We start from the raw sequence: 18,182 nt of genomic DNA, 5'->3' as shown, positions 1-18,182 counted from the left end.
TCTTTATGTGGTCTACTTCTTTTTTGCAATGTTTTCCTGTAATTATTTGGATTCACTTAGCTAGCATTAATTAAGAAAAGATGCTTCTAAGGACATGCTTGCTGCTAGTTTAGGATGGGTAAATACAACTGAATTTATGATCAAGAAAAAAAGTGCCAAGAGCTATGGCTATTTCTTCATAAATAAAGCCGCCCTGAGTCCTCCGGGAGAAGGGCGGGGTATAAATATAATAAAATTCAAATTCAAAATATAATAATAATAAAATTCAAAATAAAATTCAAAATTCAAAATTCAAATATGTGCAGTATTTTGTACAATAAATGGTTATGTGTTTCTCATTTTTCTCTGATCTAATTATGCTGATTTTTTAAAAAAGTATAATATATTAAATATATATTATATTAATCCTTATGAACAATTTAATAATACTGTACTGAAGCCTACTTGAGATAAAACACCACCCAAAATATATAATGTGGCAACTAATCTTCCCACAGACAGCTACTGAATATTTCTTCTTTCAATTATGATGTAATGATGCATTCTAAAGTTTTGTTTCTTTGTTCATTCTGTTTCAGATAAAAGTTATATGGCCAATCAACAACTCAACTTCTCTGAGTCACTTTAATTTGGTTTCAGTTTATGCCACTGTGCTTCTAAAGAAGATTGTTTTATTTTTAGGGACAGGAAATGGGCAGCTGTTGAAGGTAGGTTATGCCATGAATCATTATGATTTACTAGTTTATACATCAGGTTTATGTAAAATTGCAGAAAACAGTGTTCATATTTGTATCTATTTTTCTTTAATGTGTTTTTAATAAAAAATAATACCATTAATATAAATAATCAATATACTTAGTTTTTAAGAACTCACAAATAATCTGCACATGGAATTTATCTTTTTTTTTGAGTGGAATAAAACACTCTGGTGCATGTATTTGCACATTTAGAGCTTCCACTTTCTATAAATCAAATAGAAAATATTTTGAAGGAAGACAGATTTTACATTATTCACTAGAACTTTGCATTTGAAAAAAAGCTACTTTTTTAAAAAATACATTCTTTACTACTTTTGATTTAATAATATATTCATTTAATTTAACTGTGGTATTTTGAACAACATATAATACTACAGTTATATAAACAACAATTTACAAACTGGTTAGGCTAGACTCATACATTAAGCCACTATAACAGAAGTTACATAATGATTTTGCACAATGTTAGAACATAGCATATGTTTTTACTATAACAACAGCATCTATAACTGTTTACACTCTTTTCAGCTTTTCTTTTTCTTTCTTTCTTTCTTTCTTTCTTTTCTTTTCTTTCTTTGTTTTTATTAAATAATTTTAGCAAGGTAAAAATCAGCCTTAATATTTTCTCACAATTGTTTAAGATCACATTGGAAAAGAAGTTGTGATGATGAATAGCTGGCAGAAGAGTACAGGACAACTCTGTTCCAAACTGTTTGCAAGTTTATGTTCATTAAATATATCCTGTTTTTATAGATTGTTCTTGATGACAAAATGAAGCCAAATTGTCCAGACATTTTATATGAAATTAAGGAAGAAACACCCATTTTCCATAGGCTTGAACTTGACCCTACGGATCAGAATTACATCTATCTACCATCTAATAATATGGTTGGTTGAATTCTAAATTATACTCTAGAATTCCATTTATATGCTATTTCCAAAGTTGGTTATAAAACTTCATATAGCCAAGTATCAATGGCCAGCAAAGCTATTGCAAATATTCCAATTGTTTTCTAATAAAGTTTTATGGTAAAGACTCTGGAATGCCCATGGAAAAAGTTTAGAGTATTATGAAAAATTACCACACACTGGATTTTTTTTGGGGGGGGGAGGACTTTGGAAAATTCTTACATCAGGTCCTAAGAATCACCCCATCCTAGTAATTTAATATTACAAGTATTGCCCCTTTTCACATTCTGCAGTATTCACATTCTTCCACTTTACAATCCCATTTCACTGCTTTCTATTTATCTTATTCCACATTGTGATTGGTCCAAGACATCAACATTATCAGTCTTTCTTTTTGTAAGTTCACTTAGCATTATTCCAACTCTTCATTGGTATGGAGAAAATACTGTATACTAGAAGGTCAAAGGCTCTATTAATTCTTTAATAGAATTAATAGAGTCCATCTGAGCTTAACAGAAATTGTTATGAACAACCACAGTTATAATACTTCTACATTAAAACTAAAATAACTGATATCTCAAAAATGTATGTTTTCCTCAGTATATAAAACACTTAAGAACAGTAATTAATCCAACCTTCCTAGAAATAGAACAGTGGTTCTCAACCTGTGGGTCGGAACCCCATTTGGGGTCGATCGACCATTTCACGGGGGTCGCCAAGCAAGGCTGTCCGCCTTTTTTTTTGTCCGCCATTTTTTTTGTCCGCCATTTTTTCCCCTTTTCCGGCGGGTGCCTTACCTCCCTTAGGCTGGGCCAGCTGGTGGTCGGCCTGCTCCGTCTCTGCTGCTTGCCAGCTACACCTCGGCTGGCGCAGGGGGCGGAACCATGCATGCGCGGCGCTCCCAGGCAGGGAAAGTCCTCGACTTACGACCGGTTGGGTAGTCCTCGACTTACGACCGGTTTAGTCCTCGACTTACGACCGGTTTAGTCCTCGACGTACGACCGGTTGGGGTCGCGGCATTAAAAAGGTTGAGAACCACTGAAATAGAAAGTTCGACTCAGAGGTTGGCCAGAAGTGTATTTCAAAATGATTTTTAGCAGTAGTTTCCTGTGAATTTGCCTATATACAAAATAATTAAATAGAACATGAAAACATTAATGCAGCAGCTCACATTTCAATTTCAGTTCACAAATAAAATATAGAGCCTCAGCAATCAAAATGGCTCATAAGATTTAAAACAATAATTAAAAGTTGTACTAATTTGGAACTTAAGTGTGTGTGTGTATGTCTGAGGATATATTGTACATATGATTGTGTGTGTTTTAAGGTAAAAACAATATAAATATTAAAAATATTTATAGAAAATATTAAAGAAAATAAAAGTAGTAAATAGTAAGAAAAGAAAATAGAAAAAAAGAAAAATTATAAAGACACAATTTTTAATCTTCTTAATAATGTTATAAATGTATTTATATTTTACCTTCCCTTTGTAACATTACACGAAAATTTTCTTGTTTCCATAGTTTATTCTTTCTAATCGTCAAAGCCATAGATCAATTTTTTCTTTCTTCAGCAAAAAAAGTCCATAAAGAGTTTCCAGCTACTAAAAATGTAGATCTTTCTCTGATCAGATAAGTCTATTTTGCCATTTCTGCTACTTCTGTCTTCTTCAACAAGCATTCCTCCATTGTGCTTGTTTTAGAATCTTTCCAGTTTTGTACATATAGTAGTTTCACAAAAGGAACATAAAAAATAATACCCCATAACTCTTTTTTGATAGTCTGTCCATTAATCCCAGTAGGAAAAATGCTTGTTTCAGTTGAATGTTAATCTTTAAAATTCTTTATATTATTATGTGTATTTGAATTTAAAATTACATGACCTTTCTTGTCCACCTTTTCAACCTAAATTTTGCTTTAGGCAGTCCTTGATTTATGACCATTTGTTCAGTCACATTCAAAGTTAAAATGGCATTGAAAGAAGTGAGTTTTAACTAGTCCCTGAAGTTACAGCTGTTGCAGTGGCCCCCAATTATGTGATCAAAATTCAGGCACTTCAGCTCCCTCCCTCCCTTCCCCCATCCATGCCTTTTTGGCCATCCTGCATGGCAGCACACCTCTTTAGCAGTGGAAGGCCTGGGGCTGAAGTAGAGGCCTGAAAACTTTGATAGTTTCAGCCAGCTGCCATTGCCCCAAGCTTCTGTCATTGCTTCCATTGCTCTTCCTCCATCAGGCCCTGATGTACGTAGCTGCCATTGCCATCTTTCTCCTGCTGCTGCTGCACACCTGGTAGCTGCTGGTTATGCCAGGCCCTCTTTTCGAGGCCATTTGGGCCGTTCTCCAAATCACCTGCAGCATTGTCCAAATAGTGGTTCCTGTTCTCGCAGTGCTTCAGAAAGCCTTTGGAAAGTTTTTAAGTTCTTCCAAATTATCACTGGAACAGGGGCCTCCTGCTCTCCAAATAGTCTCCCATTCTCATGAGACCTGGGGAAGTTGCTTCACATGGCCAGCAGTTGCCTTGCAAAGGACCAGGCTGGGCATGCTGGACAATAGTAATTTCTCCTCTTTCAACATCTCCTTCTTAATTCTAGGCTTTAACATAATTGTTCTGCAATAAAATACAATTCATGCTAGTCATAATAATACAAGAAAAAAAGTTAAATCAATTATTTCCATCTGTTCCCTTTGTTTTTCCATTTTCAAATTCTTCGTTAGCATCTTCATCTTTTGCTTGCTAATTTTTAAAATTATTACCCCCAAAATGTTTAGATTTTTTTATTAATATTTCTATTCCTTCCGAAGGCTTTTCTAAAATGATCAACATATCATCAGAAAACACCTGTATTTTATATGTTTCTCTTTTAATACTGGAATTTATTCCAGAATCAATACAATATAAACTAGCAGCCAAAGACTTGTTATTTATCAGCCAGCTTTTGCCAGCTAGGATAAGCTAAAATCAAGTTCACAAATGGTTATTTGTAAAAGATTGAAAAAGTGAGAAATTGGTATCAACATATCCAAAATACCAACTTTATTCTAGTATTCTAATAAATCATATTTGTTTGAATACCTCCCTATATTTTTAAGAATTATAACTTTATTTAAAAATAGTTATTCTTTTTTGTGTATCTTGAACTCATAAAAATATTATTTGATTTGCTTGGAATGGCTGATACGGAATTTGCAAAAGGTACTTTTTAATTTTTTCAGATCAGGAGAATACAGGTTGCAAATTGCAGCAAATATATTTCCTGTAGAGATTGTTTATCTGCAATGGACCCACACTGTGGATGGTGCCATACAAAGAAAAGGTATTTATCTTTTAATTAATATTGTAATGCAACATAATTAATATTTCATGGACAGTCTAAATGTTCAAAATTATGTGTGGTTTGAAAGGAAGGAAAGAAGGAAGGAAAAGAAAGAAAGAGAGAAAGAAAGAAAGTCAGATTTTTTTTTATTTCTGTAGTTATAGGGATTTTCACTAAGGCAGGGATTCTCAGATTTTGCAATTATGTGACTCCTAAAGATTATAAATTAATTTCTGCAGAAATACATTTCAGTATTTATTGCTATGTTTCAGATAGACGAATCTAAGGACAACATTCTTTGGAACCTCTGTTCAGAAAAAAGGTGGAACCTCTTTGCTCCACAGAGCATTGGATTCCATAACAGTGTTCAAATGAAGCAATATCTTTGCTTAAGATCTTTTAAGTGCCTGAATGAGAGAAATGAGAAGTTTTGTTTAAGGTTTATTTAGTTTTTTTCCAAAGCAAAATAAATAATACTCTTTATATAAACCGCACAGAAAACAGCTTGCATGCCAGCTTTAAAAAGAAAATGGTGCTGTTTTCCCAGAATATAGGGATTACAAGTCCACGAATTCCCTGCTAGCAGTTGTGAGTTCTACGAGCTATTCCCGAAAATTATATAAAGATCAATGAATTTTAATCCAATCTAGTTGAACTTCTTTATGTTCTTAATTCCAGGCTTCCAAAACTTTAAATTTAGGCCTCTCCAAATCTGAATGTCAAGTCATTACACTGAGTCCTGGCTTTAGCTGTTTTGTAAAATAAATTATAGAATCATAAAAATCTAAACTATACTATATAAGCAAATGCAGCAGAGCATGATAATCTGGTTAGGCCAATGTGTTTCTCAGGAATGCTTGCATTGCTTACATAAACAATACAGCAACTTTTTTTTTTTACAAAAATAGTTGAATAGAAATGGGGTAGAACTCCCAAACCATATTTGATGTGAAACACATCCTTTCAGCCTATTATGAGCTGAGGAAAGCATTCAGAAATGGCTAGTGAAAAACAGTGTGAATTGCTATATAGAGTCAAAACATGTTTTAGTATTTCTGTAACAAATATATTTGTATTTTCTTCAGCTGCACTTTAAAAGGAGAATGTTCATTTTCTAGTAACTCACCTAACTGGGTAAATATTTCATACAGCATAGATAAGTGCCTGAAAATCTACACTTCTCAACTCAAAAATAGTAAGGTATGTACTTCATAATTCACTATACGTAGATTAAAGTCAGTAATAGTAATGAAATGGTTAGTAATGGTGATTTTGAGGCTATGATAATATTGCGTTAGTGTAATGCTCCAGTCACTTGAATAAAAATATTACCCTTTTTTTTAGTTTTTACCAATGAAAACTGTTGCAGGGTTGTGCAATTGTAAGATCAGTAATCCTTAGTAATTTTTATAACCTCCTTTCCAAGAATAGTATCTCTCATTGTGCCAATAAAAGTAGAATAATGGGTCAGATCTAGATATAGTCATGATTGTAATACTTTATCATTGGATCCAATCCAGTAAATTAAACACAAGTAAATAAAAGTTGAAATAGTGGTAATACAGAATTGTATATTCAGCTAATATTTTTGCTGCTGTTGGAGGACACAGTAGATCCTACTCTGTAGAAAGTAACCCATGCCACAGAGGTTTTCTACCAGTTGTACTTATCATAGCAATACTATTTATATTTTATGACTTTCAAATTTCTAAATATTCATCTGTATTAAAAGGCTCTACAAAATAGATTAACCAGTCTGGCTAACATGGAGCCCTCCAGATTCATGATCATCATAGGGATGTACTTTAATTTTCAAGTACTTTTTACTACATTTTAAACAAAAGAAGCCATGCATCACTACATATATTAAATCATTATTAGACTGGGAACAGAAGGAAGGAAACCTGGATAGATCCTGTTTCATAGTTGATTATTTGGATTTAATCAGTGGAGTTGCACAGATTTCAACTCCCTAGCTCACTGTCAGGATAAAATTGGCAATTTTATAACTAGCACTGAATAAATTTATTGTTTTCAATGTTCTTATTCTTTTAGATTCGTATGAGAGTAGATGTAAATTCTTTTGGTCTTTCTGAAGCACATTCCCGTTGCAAGATGTTAAATATAAGGACCAATGAAATTCTTTGTGATGTGAATCAACGCCATCTGAACTGTTCCTGTGATATAAATTTTGAAGATCGATCAGAAAAAGGTGAGCTTCTTTATATTTCAGATTTGTAAGTTGATATTTCCATATCTGGCAATATCCTTTCTCTAGTTATACATAAAAATTCAAAATTTACCCTTAACAACCCTCAGTGCAAAGGGATTAGTTATTAGTTAATAACTAATTTGTTATTAGCTAATATTTGCGTTGCATGTTCATCATAACATAACCCCCTTTAGACTCAGCTATATAATAAAACATTACTTAATGTAATAATGAATTCCGTTATGTTATTAAAAATGTTCCTTTGATTGATGTGTGAAAAACCTGTGTGAAAAAAATACGCTCCACACTCCAGCCTTAAAATCACGGAAGCAAAGCCAGTTTAAGAAAGCTTTTCCAGATTCCAGTTTCTTCACATTGGCCATGGTGATGGTCTGATATATGATTATACTATGTTTACCATATTTGATTGATTTCACTACTGCTTTACCCGTCCTATGCCTGTCAGGGAAGCAAGCACCAATGACCCAGAAGGGGCTTCAAGGACACAGGATTTCCAGTAACAGTTCTTTTGTATGAGCCCCCTAATAGTTGACAAGGGAGTGAGGGAGGGAAGACAGGAAGAAATGAAGGAAGGGGCAAAAGGAAGGCAAAAATGTAACATCTTGTCAATTTTACCTAATTTGAAAAAGAAAGAAAAAAAGATCCACCATTTCACTGTTCCAATGTTCTATCATGTAACCTTTTTTTAAAAAAGCTAGACTTTCATTTATTTACGGATAAATATGTAAAATAAATAGATGGCCAAGAAGGGTTGTAATCAGCTATAGGGGAATTCTTGCAACATGGCATCACAGCCAGTTGGAGTAAAGGGGGCTGCCTGCAATGAAATGAAGTGCAGAAGACAACATAGATAGCAATGCTAGTAAGAATTTTTTTTTTTAAAGTCCATATACACAACAAAAAAAAAACAGATGGAGGTTGCCTTTCTGGATGGCTAGAGGTAAGTAGATGTCAACACAGAATAGGGCAACTTGCCACGGGTAACTTGTCGTGGCCAACTCACTGCTGCCAATTTGCCATGGCCAATTCACCATGGGATACCTCTCTGCAGCCAATTCACTGTGGGACAACATACCAAGGGACATTTCAACAATTTTACTTAATTATTTAAAATAATTAAAAAATATTTTAATATTTTTCATTCACATTTCATTTTGTCTTTCCTTTTACATTTTTTCTTTAATGATTCTATTTTACCATTTCTTTGATATTATGTAACTTTTGTCCACGGTAAGTTGTCCCATGATGAGTTGGCTGTGATGAATTGTCCCGTGGTGAGTTGGCCACGGCAAGTTGACTATGGTGAGTTGGCCATGTGAGTTGGTTGTGGTGAGTTGGCTGTGGCTAGTTGTCCTAGACCTGATGTCAACAAGTTTTCCTGCTCTGAAGAGTGGCCAGTGGCCCATTATCACATGGGGGGGGGGGCAAGCTGGTTATTCAAATCTATCCTAGATCATACTACATAGATGATTAAAATAAATTGAATCATAATCCTGATTGGCAACTGTAATCTTTTTGAATCAATTCCAGATCTAGCCATTATTCTGACCTTTGCCATTATGCTACAGTATATAGACCTTTACACCCATCCTAACCTTTTTTAATTAGGAATAATGGTTAAACTTTCATGGGTTGTCCACTAGTTTACTTCTTGCAGCCTGTATCAACCATATATCCTTCTTTAAAAAATACAGTCCATTAGAATCTAAATTATATGTCCGCTAATACAAACATGATTCAGATTACAAGCATGTTTTTCTGGCAGAGGTTCTTTTCTTTAAGTGTTTCCTAAAAGATAGAAAATCAATATTTGAACCACTCATTGGGCCTTCCCTCACCTGCATCTAACCACACCATAAACATTCCCTGACAACATTACCATTGTCTGATACTGACCTAGTCCCTTGATATCATCTGAGGCAGCTTTCAAGTATCTTTAACTCTTCTGGTTTTAAAGTAAGTTTTTCTTCTTACCACAACCTATTTGTTGCAATGGATATAAACTGACAAGCTTTGCCAATCATTCTGTCAGGGATGTATTAAACTGATCCCAAGAGATAGGTTTGACTTAACTTCTCTTGACCACTTTAGGAATGTGAAGATATTTTAGGCTGATGTGGGCTCTACCACTCTCCTCTAGTTTCTGGGTATTGTCCTCCAGGGCCAATACCTACTGATTTGGGCCGTAGGACTGAAAGAATTCAGATCTTTCAATTCAATTTCTGTCCTTCTACTTGCAGATCTCTGAGCTGATTCACATTTTAAGTTAGCTAATTGAAAGAAACCGGTGGTCTACACACTATAGAGGGAGGGAGAGTCCTCTACACTATGAAGTCTCCCTATAGAGCCTGTCTCATCTTAAAAAGGCTACTTTTAAACACAGGATTAGCATTCTTTCCAAAGACTACTAAACCCATGCTTCAAGTGGACTGATAGCATAGCATAGTGCTATAATTTAGTGAGATTCAATTTGAATTTGAAATTTCCATTGCATTGTATATGCCCTTCTCCATACCAGTATTATCAAGGCTACTTTTAAACATGGGCTTAGTGCAGATCTCTATTTGTGTTTTAAAAGAAGTGACTTACAGCTGGGGAGGGGGAAGAGGCTAGCTGTGCAGCAGGAAGGAAATTCACAGTCTGAGAAGAGTGGAGGGAGTGAGGCAGCTCAAAGAAATGGCAAGTGCTGCAGGAGTTTGGCTCTTAAAACTCATCATTCTATCCTTATCCAGTGTTAAGCAAGGAACGCTTTTCAGTCAGGTGTTGACAATTTGTGGGAAAGAAGGGATAAAAATCTGGGGAAATCCACCAATCCCTTTCTTTACTATGCTACATAGTAATAACACATTTTCCAACATCAGATTTGCAGCAAGTTCAACAAAGCCATAAAATTTTTTACACTGGCCTAAGAAAGGTCAACTGTACTTCTAATTTCTCCTTAGCTGTTGACTACCATTTCCAAAAACCAAAGTTGGCAATATACAAGGGATTCAACTTTCTCATATGCTGTGGAAAATCTGCAGTCCATTTGAATGGCCATTTTATTGTTGGGCTGTTTTGTATTATTCATTGCTATAATTATAGGTTTACTTATGCATTATTTATAAGACCTTTTTAACAGAAGAAAATAATACACATTTCTTTATGAAACCTATCCAATGTTCAGCCACGGTATAGTAGTATATTTCAATCACTTGCTTTCCTGTCGGCATTTTTATTGAAGCAAAATGGACATGTGTATTTTGTAACTGCCTTCTAAGTTCAGTGCAATTATAAGTACATTCATATCCATTAATAAATAATGTCAGCTATAATACTTTTAGGCATTGCAGTGCAATAGCTTTATTGTTAGATTTTTTAAAAATATATATATACACTATTTTAATCTATAAGATCTTTAGGCAAGTAATAAAACACTGAAAATTCTCCATTGTTTTGTTATTATATCTTTTAAGGCAGAAATAAATGTTTGTAGGTGACTTCAAGAATTCCAAAGTGCTAAAAATTTGAAAGTTTCAAAATTCGGGTGCCTAAATCTATTAGCTTTTAAAATGTATGGACAAAAACGATTTGCATAATTCTGTTTCTCAGTGCTCTTCTACAACCTCAGCAGATACCAACACTGTGTTAATGTTGACTTGCAAACATATTGGGAAATACGTAGTAACTGATTTCATCATTTTCACTTCCTTTTTCAAAGAGATTATGAGAAAGGAAGAAAGTATCCAATTTGAATGTAAAGTTGAATCAGCTATATAACTATATTTTAAGACTGAAAACATTGCTCATTTGTTTCACCTGCCACATAACAATTGTCAATAAGAAAGACAAAAAAGCTGGATAGTGGACATGGCAGTAGCTAGAAACAGCAGAGTAGGAGGGAAAGAACTGGAAAAAATGCAAAATACAAAGATCTGCAAATAGAAGCAAAATGATTATGGCAAGAGAAAATAGAAATAGCATCAATAGTACTGGGTGCCTTGGCTGCAATCACAAAGTATCTGGAGCAGCAGTTGAACACCATCATCATTGACAAAATCATCATCACACAGTTGCAGAAGTTACTTGGAACAATTTACATTCTGTGATGATATCTTTAATATCATCAAACAACAACATCTGCCTATCCCAGGTCCTTGGAGAAGGACTTGATAGATGGATAAAAAAATGCCAAATCCAATCTAAACATATGGCTGACAGCGAATGAATCATAATAATAAATTCTAAAGAGAAAGGTAGTAATATCAATGTAATAATTAACTAAAATTTGCATTAACAATAGACTCTAAGGTCTTGATCAAACGTAATGCCAAATAATGATTGAAAACAATATAAATAAATTTCCGATCCATTTCTTTTCCCTTCCTTCAGTAAGAGTGGATTGGCAATTCTCATTTTTTAAAGTTAAATACAGTTTAATATTGTGCCACATCTAAATTGTGATTAAGAGATACAAACTTTAAAGAATCTTAGTCTATTTTCCTGAAGTATCATTATAAGTATTTGCATCCTAAGACCTGGAAATAAAAATAAACCTCTGTTAAATGAAACAGACAAAAATTTTAATCTGTTCATAGCAACACCAGAAAGGAAAAGGGAGAGGAGTACCTAAACAAGAGTTGTATTTAAAAGAGTTCCAGCGCTATTGACCATATTTTTCATTTCTATGAAATATGACATATGGCATATGTAGTCACATCTTCTATCTATTTCATTTCTATGCCTTTGAAAAATAACTTGGTATCTATCATACATAAATTATCCATCACAATGTATTTTCATTGGGTTTGCCTGGTTGCATATTGGATTATTATACCCAATAATGTTGAAAGTCTTCTAATTCCAAGTATTTTATAAATTGATAGCAATCTGCAACCTGCAAAAGAAAGCCAATTTGGTCTAGTGCAGGCATGTCCAATCTGTGGCCCCCAGTCTCCATTTTGCTGTCAGAGGCCTTCAGGAAATGCCTCTGCAGCTGAAAACCGAGCTCCGGATTGAGGCACTGCGCCCCCCTGGAGGTCAGGTGTGCTGTGCACGTCAATCTGGAGCTGGGTTTTCAGCTGCAGAGGACTTTCTGGAAGACCTCTGATAGTGAAATGGAGGCTGGTGGTGATGCCTGTGAGCAGCAGCAAGAGGCCACAGAAGAAGTGGGCTGGCTGGGTGAGGCTTGGTGCTGCCGCCGCGAGGTAAGACTCTGGAAAAGACATCCCCTAAAAATAAGAATGGTGCCTCTTTTGGAGGCAAAAAAAAAGACAAAAAAAAAAAAGACCGGGTCTTATTTTCAGGGAAACATGGTATCACTCTGCTTGAAATAAACAGCATAAAAAGAGGTGGCATCCTAAAAATGGAACTTTGCTTCTCCTGAAAGGGTTTTCTTGCAATTCAAGTATATTATAAATGAGACGATATTTTCTAGAATTTCCTAGAAGATACTTATTATACCAATATATTTGGAGGATGACTGGTTATGGTCTTGGGTATCTGGAGAATTATAGTAATTATTATGTCATTTTTATACATTCTTCTAGAAATATTTATATATATTGAGTTTCAGCAACTTTGCTTAAAAGAAAAGGGGAACTCTTTGGCAAACAAATTTTGAACTATTATTACAGAGTGATGTGATTGGGTAGATATTGCATGGGAATAGAAGATGTGGTTAATTAAAGTGAAAGAAATTAACGATCCATTTTGCTTTCACATAACCACACCCTATGAATGCAAGTTTAAGGAAGTTGCTTTAATGATTCAGCATTCTGGAAAAATAAAATCTGACCTGTTGAATACAGCCTAATCTTGTGGTGACACAATTACAGCAATTTTACTAAATATCAATCTAATCTTATTAGTAAAAGAAATGGTAGAAGACTGAAAACAGATCCATTAGCATCAGTGTGTATAACAGATGTAAAAGAATGCACAGATCAACCTAAAGATAAATATATAATTATTTGCGCTGTTAATCCATTTCAACTTATTTATTCTATTTTTATTTCTTCTATGTATTCTTTATCTAGAATTTTGACATTTGTATGGGTCTGCTAATTATTAGAAACCTCATTTAAAAGAAAAAAAAAATCAATGTTTAAGAAAATTCCAATGACTGGAGAAAAGCCAACATAAATACATTTGTTTTTAAAAATTACATAAAATTTATCAGTTTGGAGGTCTGGCATGCTCATGAGAGATTATTTCATAGGTTAGTGGAGGAGACAAAGATAATAGAGATCATTTCAAGAAACCTAGTTCTTTGGAGTTCTTGGTACTTGGTTGTTTTCTCACAGAGTTTCATTATCCAACTAAGTAACAATAATCAAACTCAGAGAGCACCAAGGGCTACACAGTTCAATCCTGAGCTTCAAATATTCTCTTCCATTGGAGCCTAGTTCTTAGCTGTTTTAGACTTTGTATATAATGCTAATACTTTCTGTAAACTACCTGTAACACCATTTTCATGAAAATCAATAAATAAGTTCATAGCAATTAAAACATGGCATAGTTTTAAGTACTATTAAGCTGTTTAAATGGTATAGTTATAATATGTATCTTACTATTCTTTCTTAAAGCAAGACTATTTCCCACAATATTGGATGACACAGGAAAAAAGGCACATTGTGGTTGTGGGGAAAACAGGAGAAGGAAGGAGTATTATGTATGTACACTGCTTTGAGTGAACATACATAATATTTGTAAAGTATATAGATGGGATAAAAAATCTAATAAATAAAGCATGAATACATTTCTAGGTATTATAATGGTACGGGCATTACATAGAGATATTGTGAACATGACTCCTGGCTCCCACATAGTTTTAGATCAGTGTTTCTCAACTTTGGCAGTTTGAAGTTGTGTGGACTTCAAATCCCAGAATTCCCCATCCAGTATTCTGGGGCTGAAGTCCACACATCTTCAAGCAGCTAAGGTTGAGAAAACCATTTTAGATCTTCCACCCATAATCCACCTGCACCTTCCCACAATTCTTTGGAAGAAACTGTCTTATTCCAGAGAAAACATACTCTCTGCTAATTTCAATTCTTATGTAGAAAATGGCAAAACTCTTAACTTTCTCTGAATAGTTAGAATATGCTAGAAATTACTTGTCAAAAAAAGCTCTGATTTCATAAGAAATGCAGATGCTTTATTATGTATATTGAGCTTAAGAATGAGAAGTTTAAAAGAAACAGAATAACTGAAAACAGATTTTTCTTGCACTGCCTTTTCCCCCTTTATAGACACAGAGAGAGAACAGATAAAACAAAATCCCAATAGCACAGTTTAGTCTCTGAAACAAAAGTAAATTTATACCACATACAGCCTCATTGGTAACTAGATAGCTGCACCGTGTAATTCCTTGCATGCCAATTCAGAGCTAAATGGATTGGAGTTTGGCTTCTAAGTGGCATTCAGTCAGCCCTGGGAAAGAGCTCCCATCTGAACAAAAGACAAAATGGAGTTTCGCTACTCGGTTTTAAAAAGCACCCGGATAGGGAAATGTTCTGCCCCTCATTAGTTCGGAGTTTGATTTTCCAGGCCCTGATAGTCTTTGGTCATTATCTACATGGACAAGTTATATTTGATTGATGGATTAAATTTCAGTTTTTCTTTAACTCTTTCATTATCTGAACCTTTGGGATAGGATTTCTCCCCACTCACCTGAAGAAAGCACTCTTAAAAAACTTTGCCCATAGAAGCAGGTTGATAGTCCCAGAAATTACATTAACGGTATTGCAAAGATAATGCACGCAGAAGTAGATGAGATCTGTACACCCTGTACAATTGTATCATAATTTGAGGTACTCTGACTATAATATTCAAGAAACATAGAACATCATTTTATTGAGATGGTCAATTCTGTGTGACATATGAAATAGTAAGAGGTGCAATCTATTTAGAGGTTTGTTGTTGAAGACCTTTCATATTTCTTTGGTAATGCATTTCACTTGTTGTAAGCCTTTCAGGTATCCATGCATTTAATAATATAAGGATTTTCTTCTCATTTTTTTTTCAGTTCAAGTGTCATTCATTTCAGGAACTTGGAAGTTATCAGAAATATTTGAATTTGACATCTGTTCCTTATCAAAAACGTAAGATACATTTATTAAATTCATTTTGTATGGATTTATAATATTCCATTTATTAAGAATAAGAAATGTAAAATATCATAAATGTAAAAAAGAAGTTGAGGTTGTTACTGATAGATCCAGTATCAAATATTTAATATTTATGATATGTAAATATCATAAATAGGACCTAGCTACTAGCCACTGTTCACACTTTTGCTGATGACCTTTGCCAATTGCTACATATTCTGTTTTTTAACATATACTACTAGATGCTCAGAATGTAATCATACGCACTGTACCTGGAATGCTAGAGAAAAAAAATGTGTTATCTCTACCATGACTTGTGCCAAAAAAGTAAGTTGTTTTGATTTTATAAAATTACAAAAATCATTTAATGAAATTTGTTCTCTGAAGTAGTCTTTGTAAATTGATTTGTTTTTATTGATTTATTTTTCAGATTGATTGTAGTAGTGCTATCAATGCATTAAACAAAAAAGATCATTCAGCAACATCAAAGGTCAGCAAAAAAAATGAAACTGATGTATTATACTAGAAGTTTAATGAAAAGATTATATACTGTATGTCTTACATCAGAGATGGACTAATTGTTAAGATTACTCAGAAACCCAGTTAAGCATTGTCAATGGAAAATAATCCTGGGAATTATCAATAACATCTGGAAGGCTATAAGTTCTCTATCCCTTAACTCCTTGGCATGAATCTGTCTTTTTAGAGAAAGACAGGCTCTCTACTTACTGACAGATTGATGTGGCAGTTTTATGAGAAGCAAACTATTGATTCATATTTATATATTTTTAAGCTGGCTTTGTAAATTTTCCAGATATAACAGAATAAAGATGCAATCTGGGTTGGGATCACTGCATATAAAGTAACTTAATTCTTTCACCTCTGTGTGGACCTTGGTTTCAATAAAAGAATTTAAAAGAGTAACTTTTAAAAACTTATATTCACTAGAAAATTAAAATAATATGTATATAACTTGATGTGAGGGAAGGATTTCTTTTGAATCATATTCCTAATTCAGTTTGTGACTTTATTTTTAAAAAAGATATATGATTGCAGATGGAGATCTATCTTTATGAAACTAAACTTTTAGTTTTGTTACCCCATCTTTTGAGTACATCTGCTATAGTTAATATTCCTCTTCTTTTCAAATATTGTTTTAAAAGCTTGATCAAGACAGAAACATTGCTTAGCCCTTCTCATACAGTATTTAATGTTGCCCAATGTGTAATGCTAAGCATTGATTAAGGTAATTTCGGTGGCATGGGTCAATAACTTCAAGTCCCTGCAAATCATCATTTGAGAGGCATCTCTATATCTGCATCAGATTATAAGCTCTTGTGAATTTAGTTATTTTTCTTGTTACTTTATTATAAAAAAACAATTTAAATTATGTAATATTATTTATATACTGCTGCACTACAAGTATCATGTAAAAACTGTTGCATTTATTTATTTATTTATTTATTTATTTATTTATTTATTTATTTATTTATTTATTTATTTATTTATACAAATAAGTCAAGGTGGCAAACATATACAGCACAACTTTATCCTCCTATTTTTCCCACAACAACAACTCTATGGGTTGCGCTGAGAGAGAGTGACCAGCCCAAGGTCATCCAGCTAGCTTTCTTAGCTAAGGATGGACTTGGCCTCTTGCGTTCTAGCTTGGTTCCTTAACTACTACACCAAATTAGCTCCCAAACTATTAATAACAAAGGAATGTTAAAGGTATTTATAAATGCATGATTCTATTACTTAATTTAAAAAGATTGCCTGGATATGTTAATATAAATTTATTTTGTTTCCAATAGCCTATCAAAATTATTTCCATTGAACCGAACTACATATCAACATTAGGTAAACCTGAAGTGCTAGTCATAGGAGAAAACTTTACAAAATCAAATTTTTTGATGGAGATAACTGGAACAAGCAGCTGCCAACGAGATGTGTGAGTCGAAATAATATGTTGATTTTATATTGAAACCGTTTGCACAGGTGATTGTACTATATAAGTCACATAGTGTCTACCTAAGAAACGTAGATTTACAATTCCTATACATGGAAATTGGAACTGTTCTGTTGTTTTGTTAACCCCCAAAGTGGAACTTTGCTAGTAATTAGGAAGTAAAATTCATTAGTGTATCTTTTTCTTGTTCTCTGTGGAATATTGCACTGAATTTGTCTATCTGAAATGTACATATGAAGACATAAAGCTATGAACAAAATTAATAGTAAATATAGGATAAATGAAATGGAAAGGAGAGTTAAATATGTATGGCATCAGACTCCTGATAGTTATTCATATTTTCGTCAATCATTCTTAGAACTTACTGTACTGTATACCTTGACCATGCTCTTCCACATTTTCAATATGAAAAGGAGGCAAGAGAGAATCTGAGTGACTTGAGAAACTGTATATTCTGAGAGATTATTTGTTCAACAGTAAAGAGAAAAATGTTGATTGCAAGGAGTGTCTTCTGAAGGTTGCTGATTGCTCACTATGGGTGATTTATTGACCTCCTGAATAAGCAGAGACTGTACAAGGAATAGCAGTCCTTTCCAAGGAGCAATACACTGAGAAAGTACTGTAAACAAGAATAGTTAATGGGAATTTGCCAGTAAAAAAGAAACAAAGAAAAGAGAAAAGTCTCTGGAGAAGCTAATTCTCTGAGGGATTGTTTGTTCAGCTGTGAAAAGTAACAAGATAATATCCCAAATAGTTACGATTGCAAGCAATGCATACTGAGAGCTGGTAGTCTTCAGCTATAGTTGATTAGATAGTCTGTTCTTGCTGAGCAAGCAATTACTGGAGGCAGTTAGATTCTAAGAAGCAGTCTGAGTGAAGGAACAGAGAGAGCAAAGATCAGTTTGCTGAA

The 18,182-nt window shown here is 33.8% G+C and overlaps 1 protein-coding gene across 1 annotated transcript in view; it reads left to right on the top strand.

Annotated features, from left to right (window-relative positions):
- The window catches only part of PLXNC1 (plexin C1), a 57,799-nt gene that overhangs the window by 15,733 nt on the left and 23,884 nt on the right, over positions 1 to 18,182 (top strand). Inside the window, exons 3-11 of the mRNA XM_029283478.1 lie at positions 579 to 707; positions 1,512 to 1,646; positions 4,880 to 4,980; positions 6,066 to 6,180; positions 7,036 to 7,192; positions 15,222 to 15,297; positions 15,546 to 15,630; positions 15,734 to 15,793; positions 17,118 to 17,254. Of these exons, the coding sequence (XP_029139311.1) occupies positions 579 to 707; positions 1,512 to 1,646; positions 4,880 to 4,980; positions 6,066 to 6,180; positions 7,036 to 7,192; positions 15,222 to 15,297; positions 15,546 to 15,630; positions 15,734 to 15,793; positions 17,118 to 17,254 (995 nt within the window). The remainder of the gene's footprint in view (positions 1 to 578; positions 708 to 1,511; positions 1,647 to 4,879; positions 4,981 to 6,065; positions 6,181 to 7,035; positions 7,193 to 15,221; positions 15,298 to 15,545; positions 15,631 to 15,733; positions 15,794 to 17,117; positions 17,255 to 18,182) is intronic.

Source organism: Protobothrops mucrosquamatus, unplaced genomic scaffold (genome assembly GCF_001527695.2).
Source record: "Protobothrops mucrosquamatus isolate PMUCROS unplaced genomic scaffold, P.Mucros_1.0 scaffold_65, whole genome shotgun sequence".
In the NCBI taxonomy this organism is placed as follows: domain Eukaryota; kingdom Metazoa; phylum Chordata; class Lepidosauria; order Squamata; family Viperidae; genus Protobothrops; species Protobothrops mucrosquamatus.
This window is presented reverse-complemented; position numbering and strand designations above follow the sequence as displayed.